Here is a 7,156-nt window from a genome sequence, read left to right as displayed (position 1 = left end):
CATCCAGAGCAGAGCCTACTACGTGCGAGATGTTGAACGCGCGGCTCCTGAAACACGAATGAAAGCCGAGCGCACCAACACGCCACGAACAGGCCCTCTGCGAGAGAAGCTGCGAGAGAGCCAAGACACGATGGCGCACAATGATCGAACCGGTCGACAAAAATCAATCGGCAAGTACTGGATTTTAAATCTTTGCCAATAGAATTGTCACGCGAAGAATGTGCCTGTTGGAAGAAACAATAAATTATAAAAATTCTGTTTATTTAACAAGTTTTTAAACATTTCCCACTATCCAGTCCAGAGATCGAAATGCCGATGCTCAGCGCAAACCCTCGGCCCACTCTTCCCTCTCTTTCTGGCTACATGAATTCCATCTCTTTCGCTGCCACACGAAGGTGAAGACGAAGATGCAATCACCGCTACTACTACCCTCCCCGACCCACAAACTTCCTATTTTCTCACAAAACAGCGAGAGAACGAGAGAGAGAGAGCGTAGTAGGCGCCGAGTGAGCGAAGAACGGCGACGCGAAATGAACAACGAGAGGAAGGCAGCGGATCGGAACCAAAACAAACCAAAACCCCATTTGAACAATCAAACAAATCACCTCTGTTTCTGCTTCCGCTGTTTGTACGACATGAGGGGGTTGGACAGGTCGGTTGAAAGAGGGCGGAAGGGCGGTGTAAGGTGCCATTTAAGAGGGTTGAGCGAATCTAGCAACAGCAGGTCTGAAGGATTGGCCAGGGGGAGGGTTGAAGCGAAGCAGACAGACTGAGAGAGCGAACGAGCGAGAGGACGAGAGCGTGAAAGTGATAGAAGGAAGGAACGGCGCCGAGGGGATGACTGAGAAATCGAAACCAAATCCAAGCGATAAACAGCTGATTGCCACCACGGGGCCCGCGTCAAATATTTGTGCACAAAAACATGGCGGAATCCCTCTGGCAGGTGCACACACGCCCCCCCCCCCCCCCCCCCCACGCACACATTTGTGCGATCATTGATCAAGATTTCCCTTCATTTTTTCGCCGATAGTGTTCCGGGGTGAGGCAACAAATGAAATCCGATCACGATCGCGTCGCGATGCTTTTTGCCAACTTTCACTTCACTCTTGAATCGCTTGTCCATTGCCCAAGGATCGTATAGAGTCACGGGCATTACACGCCATCCACCAACTGGAACCGACGGCCAACCAAAACCGGTGGTAATGAGAGTTGAGAATCATGCTTGCGCTGCTGCTCTGTGCCAAATCGGGTTTTACCGTTTTCCTGTACACTTCCTCGGCGTTCTCCGAGCTGCCTCTCTGTTCTGTTTATTTTAATTCAAACCCCACCAACAACCTCTCCTCCGGGCTGCTGCTCAACAATCGCCCTTTCATTGCGAGGCCCCCAACCGGCGGCGACGGCGTGTACGCTGAGAAGTAGGCCATGACCACCGCCAGCCACTCGTGCACGCTCTCTCTCTCTCTCTCTCTCTCTCTCTCTCTCTCTCTCTCTCTCTCTCTCTCTCTCTCTCTCTCTCTCTCTACATCGTGGAGTTACGCCGTGGAGCGAAAAGGAAGGCGATGAAGATATTGCGGCCGATGGAAACACCGGAACCGGCTTTTCGGTTGATGAAGGGTTGGTTCTTTAAATCGAAATCCCGACCCGTTTGTCATCTCGGTGGAAATCCATCGGCGAGAATGCTGGCCACAGCAGCATCATCGTCATCACACAACCATCAAAGTACGCTGTACGCGATTTTTACAAAGTCGTCGCCTGCTGTGCACTAACACGCGCGCACAGCCGAACCGCGACCACACTGCGGCCCTCTTACGGCGACGATGGTGTTTCTTAACTGACCTCAATTTCGATTCGAAGATAGGAGGCCCGCACCCGGGCTGGGCGGAGGAGATAGAGAAAGAAACCGAGAGAGCGAGAGAATCATAAAACCGGTGTGTAACCGTGGGGCGCGAGGGCCAAGAACTGACGCGGGCCCCGTGACACCCGCCCAGCCCGTAGCTTGCAAGCTTGGTTACTGGCATTGTTTGGGGAAAGCTCAAGGGGCTTGGGCACCAGAACATAGTAGCCATTATGGGGAGGAAAAGGGGCCCTTGAAATAACCATTCTCCGGTTCTCCAAGATCCGGTTAGTGATGGACTGCGGTGCGCCAGCAGCAGCAGCACGAGTTAATCGCTTCCCAATCGAGCTACCTCCCCTTTTACTACTGGGGTTACGTATTTTCGATGTGTCTCATTTGCATGATAAACAACGGGGCGAGTACGGACCGTAGCACTTTATGGTGTCATATATCCTTTTGACGGGGAACGCAGCGTGATGAGATCTACAAGCAGCCCACTGCCAATGACAGGACGATTGACCCATCCGAGGCGAGGCGTTTATGGTACCATGCCGTACCGGAGTTTCCGAGAGTTGCGGATGACGAACGGGATGGAGCGATAATCCCGGCCATCAAGGTCAGCAAATGTTTACAATTCCTTACAGCAAATGAGCTAAACCGAAAAAGAAAAGCATGTGGAATAGCATTACCAGCGTTGGGATGGTTTTTGTTGCAGCAAATCCTGGTTTTGACTGTGGTCCTTTTGATCCGAGTGCTTTTCATCCTTGTAGTGCATTTCCTTAAATACACTTTTGCACAAGCTCCTTCACGGAATTAAATTTATTCCGCCACAACTGAAAGTAGCGTCCGTGATTCCAAATCCGCGCATTGCCTACTAGATCATCTGCGAACAACCCACGGATCATGGCCTGCTGCTTTCACCAGAAGTCGGTACATCGTACCGTTAGGACAGTGTCAGCCAATCCTTCCTAATAATCCTTCCGTTGGATAGAAAAATGTAATAATATTAGATGAAATGGAAGGGAAAAGACAGACAAAAAGTAACCAAAGCACATTACCCCGACCGTCGCGTACGACATTAAACGAGGATAACAAAAAAAATATATCGAGAAACAGGTTCACCCGCTGAATGCCGTGGTTGCGTCGTCCTAAAGAGAAACTATTTAAGGGAACCGACACCCCCGAACGAACGAGGTGTGGTGCGTATGATGCTGATGATGATGATGATGATGATGGTTTGCTTGCTTTGCTTGGGTACGGAACAGACGAGTCCCGTGAGGCCAAGAGGAAAGAACACGTTGCCAGTGCGAGAGGGAGTGAGCGAGAGAGTCGTCGGTGAAAGCGGGGCGATGCTGTGCTGGGGCGATCCGACGCCGGTGTGTAATATCGATGGTTTCTAGGTCACGCGCACAGGGCAGAGCAGCGTGAGGCGCAACATGCGGCTAGAGGCTCCGCGTGGGCAAGAGAAAGTGAGAAAGGGATGAAAAATGCGCAGAACATGGAGAGCGAGGCAATGGAGGGAAAGGTTAGGGACGACACCACCATTATCATCATCCTTCTCCTCTACCTCAAACGAGGATGTCATCTCGGTGAAAGGAGAGAAAGGATGCGCTTATTAGAATGTATGCTGACACACAAAGGAAAAAGGAAAAAATTGAAACGAAAGAAATAACCGGCATGGGCGAGAGGCAAAGAAGGATAGCATGTGAGCAAATGCCACCGTCACGATTACCTTGCCGTAGGAGTTGTTCTAACCAGAAAAGAAGCAAAAAAGAGCTGGTTGACGAAAAACCGGCCGGCAGCAGGCCGGTGGTTGCCATTAACTACCACACACTTTTGCGGACCTCCTTTTTGTTTTTTTTTTGCTTGTGTTGTGGGTCGTGGTCGGAGTACTTAGTCTGCGGTGGCGGTGGCCACGATATTGGGGACAGCAGCGAGGCGTACGTTGGACGCACGCACACCGGAATTGGGCCAAACCACCGCACCACCACGCAGAGAGCAGAGAGCAGAGAGACAGGGAGAGAGTAATCGAGGCCAAACACGAAAATGCTCACCCCGGGCCCGGTGGTGGTCTAAGTAACCGTCGCCGTAGCCTACTTTTGGGGTTCTTTGTGCGTGAGGCAGACGACGAATAAGATTGAGTTGTATATCCCCTCCCGGCCTATTGGCACCTGGTTCCTGTGGTTTGTGTTTCCCGATTTATCACACAAAAGTGGAGCGCACCCGATGGCCACGCTGGTGATGATGAGTGTGCATTCCCTATTTACTTTGCATACAGCGAGAGTCTCTTGACTCAACGCACTCAACGAGCTCGGTTACCATGGAGACGAGCTGACGATGATGCTTCAAGGTCCTCTGTCTGTGCCTACACTGCTATTATTTACGCAAGTCCCTGAAGACGACGACGGAGCCTCGCTTGCAGCTGGTGCGCCTGCTTTGATGGTGCGCCAAGTTCAGGTCAGGGTCAGCAGCATAGCAACGGAATGTTGCCACCATATTCCGCTACGTGTCTGCTAATGCTGTAGTTTTGCTGGAATACGAGGAATCCGCAAAAAATCATCCAACATCCTCTTGGTTAGCAACCCGCGCTGGGTTACCATCACATCGGTGGACTCCAACACTTCACTCCGCTGTAAACGCTGGGGTCCAGTTGGGTCCGGTTGTGAAAGGATGTTTCGCCGCCACAGGACTGCGAAACGCGAGAAAGCAAACTGAGCTGAGCAACATCGCACCGCGGTCAATCTGCAAAAAAGCATGACAATGTAATTCGCCCTCCGTGGAAGGAACGGAGAGATAGAACGGAGCGCGTGGAACGGCATGTAATAAATTACCTTGACCGCAAAACCTACATCCCAGCTGGCGGACACGTGGGGCCGCAGGCCGCTACTGCGCGCGATGAAGCGAGCTTTGCTGACGAGCTTTTTATGCAATTGCTGCGCGCGCGCGTTCGTACAAACGGGGAGCTTTTATGGACAGTGCGGCCGCGCAGTGAGTGAGCGCGCCAAGTACCAAGTAACGGACGATCGAACGGACGATCGAATGGACGATTTTATTTATTTGATCATTTCTAGTGAGAAGCGAGCAGCAGATCCTGCAGAACAAAATACGTGACACTGGCAGTAAACAGACCCTTCGCCCCTCCCCCCCTATATACTCGATATCGATGTGTCTCCCCCCCTTTTTCCCCCCAAAATACTTCTAAAGTTCTCTCAAACTCGCTTTCTATTAAAACTGAATCCGATACTTGTTGCCAACGCGGGCCAAACTATTGCCTCGCCGTTGTTGCTGGTTACTGGTGGTGCTGGTGGTGCTGTTGCTCGGTGATCCACCACCACTAGTGGCCGGTCCGGATGATAGTTGCTTCTCGAGTACCGGCTTTGGGGGTAGCGAAGCCGTCGAGCTCTGGCCAATGGCCGAGGTGGCCGATGAGTTAACGGCCGCATGGAGCACGCTGGAGCTGGGCAGTGAGCAGGAGCTCTTCGGTTGCGTGGCCGGATTCCGTTGACCGGTGGTCGGTGGAATGGTTCGACCAGGGGATACCGATTGGGAGGAAAACTTGGTAAAGTATCCGTGGGCTTGCAGGGGAGTGCCACCGGTCGAGGATGACGTTGAAACCGTGTAGTTGGATTTGGTCGATTCCGCCGACGTGGACTGCTGATGATGGATGAACCGTGGTGGCGGTGTACGATTGTGTGGCTGTGATTGAGGTTGCTGCTGCTGCTGCTGCTGTTGCTGGTGGCCATGATAGGCGGCCATTGCATGCTGATAGCTCGAGGGTACTGATCGAAGTGGGCTGGAACGGGATAGCACACCGCCACCACCCGGCGTTGAATGGTTCGATTCGGACGAGGCCGAGTTCAGGGAGTCGCGTGATCCTCCCTTGGTTATGGTTTGCTGCGTGCCACCCCCCGATAGCTTCCGTACGTTCGGTAGCAAGGATCGCTTCAATGTGCCCGAATCACCGGAACTTTTGCGTGACTGTGACGATGACGGAGATGATCCGGTGTGATGTGGTTCCTCTAGCCGCTGATAGTTCCTAGTGGATGGATAGTCGACTACCGGACCGCCGGACTTTACAGAGCCGAATCCAAACTTAACACCACCGCCACTGCCACCACCTCCGGCACCAGCACCATTCGTGGTGACGGCATTCATCGAACCGTACGATTTGTGCCTAAGCGATCCTCCACCGCCCCCGTAATCCTTGGTGAGCTGGAGTGTGTCCTTCAGCTCCCCGTACCCACCACTACCTTTGGCCGGTGAGTACTCCCGTCCACCAACGGCCGACGGACGTTTCATGCTCGCACCGAACACATCCTTCGGGGAGGAGTGGCCAGCCGACGGTGATGGTGGTGTGGCGGCACGGTTCTTCTTCTGCTTGCCGACTGTCCCATCATCTCCCATCGGACCACTGCCACCATCACTCAGCCGACCGTACTCGATCTTGCGCGGTGGTTTCAAGCTACGCGGTGGCCTCGGCAGGGCACTCGGTGGCAACGATGAACCGCGCAATCCGGAACCCCCCGTCAGCTTATTCCCTCCGGCACTGCCACCACCGATGTTGCTGATATCGGTCATGTTCTGGCCGACCGTGTGCGATACGTGGGCCAGATTGCTGAGCGTCGACGATGTCGAGGTGGTGGTCGTTGCGGACGAGTTGCTACCACCGCGTAGTTTCTGCGAACAGCGGCCCTGCTTCTCGAGCAGCACCATATCGTCGGCCTTCTGCTGGTTCTGGGTGTTGCTTCCACCACCACCGGATGGTGGTTCCCGATCCGGTGGTTGCTCCGATCGGCGATCTGTTCCCGTCAGGTGCGTCAGGTTCTACAAGAAAATTGCGAATTGATTAGAGCGCCTACTGAGATGGTGTCCTGGGCACGAACCTGAAGGAAGGCCTCACTATTGTTGGCTGATAGGACGGACACTTCGTCGGCCAGCAGTGATTGGATCGGTTTCTTCGTCGTTAGACTAGGAAAGCAGCAGAGACCACGCTGTAGGGAGAAGAAACGGGCATGGCCGGTGATCCGTTTTAGAATTATCTTGCAAATGGCCACAACATTGATAAATCTTCTCTTATTCATACGAGAAACAATATAAAGCTCTTATCCTTCCCATTCAGATGGCGATATTTGTTGAACAAGAAGAAGTCGCTTCAGTCTTCTGTCCTTCAAGGCGATCAAGGAAGGATAATGGAGAGCTTTCTTTATACCCTTCCCTAATACTGACCTGTAAGTCACCAAAGCAGAATACCCAGTCACAGGAAGAGAGGATCGCATTCAGCAACACATTTCAACCCGAAAAACAATTCAAACCAACACAAGA

The 7,156-nt window shown here is 52.8% G+C and overlaps 1 protein-coding gene across 5 annotated transcripts in view; it reads right to left on the bottom strand.

Moving 5' to 3' along the window:
• Positions 1–5,043: 5,043 nt before the first annotated feature.
• LOC126578392 (uncharacterized) overlaps positions 5,044–7,156 on the bottom strand; it is a 10,600-nt gene continuing 8,487 nt past the window's right edge. For all 5 annotated transcript variants that reach the window (XM_050240889.1, XM_050240894.1, XM_050240891.1 and 2 more), the window contains 2 exons: positions 6,718–6,825; positions 5,044–6,658 (listed from right to left, as the gene is read on the bottom strand). In XM_050240889.1, the coding sequence (XP_050096846.1) occupies positions 5,060–6,658; positions 6,718–6,825 (1,707 nt within the window). In that variant the 3' untranslated portion in view covers positions 5,044–5,059. The remainder of the gene's footprint in view (positions 6,659–6,717; positions 6,826–7,156) is intronic.

Source organism: Anopheles aquasalis, chromosome 3 (assembly GCF_943734665.1).
Source record: "Anopheles aquasalis chromosome 3, idAnoAquaMG_Q_19, whole genome shotgun sequence".
Classification (NCBI taxonomy): domain Eukaryota; kingdom Metazoa; phylum Arthropoda; class Insecta; order Diptera; family Culicidae; genus Anopheles; species Anopheles aquasalis.
This window is presented reverse-complemented; position numbering and strand designations above follow the sequence as displayed.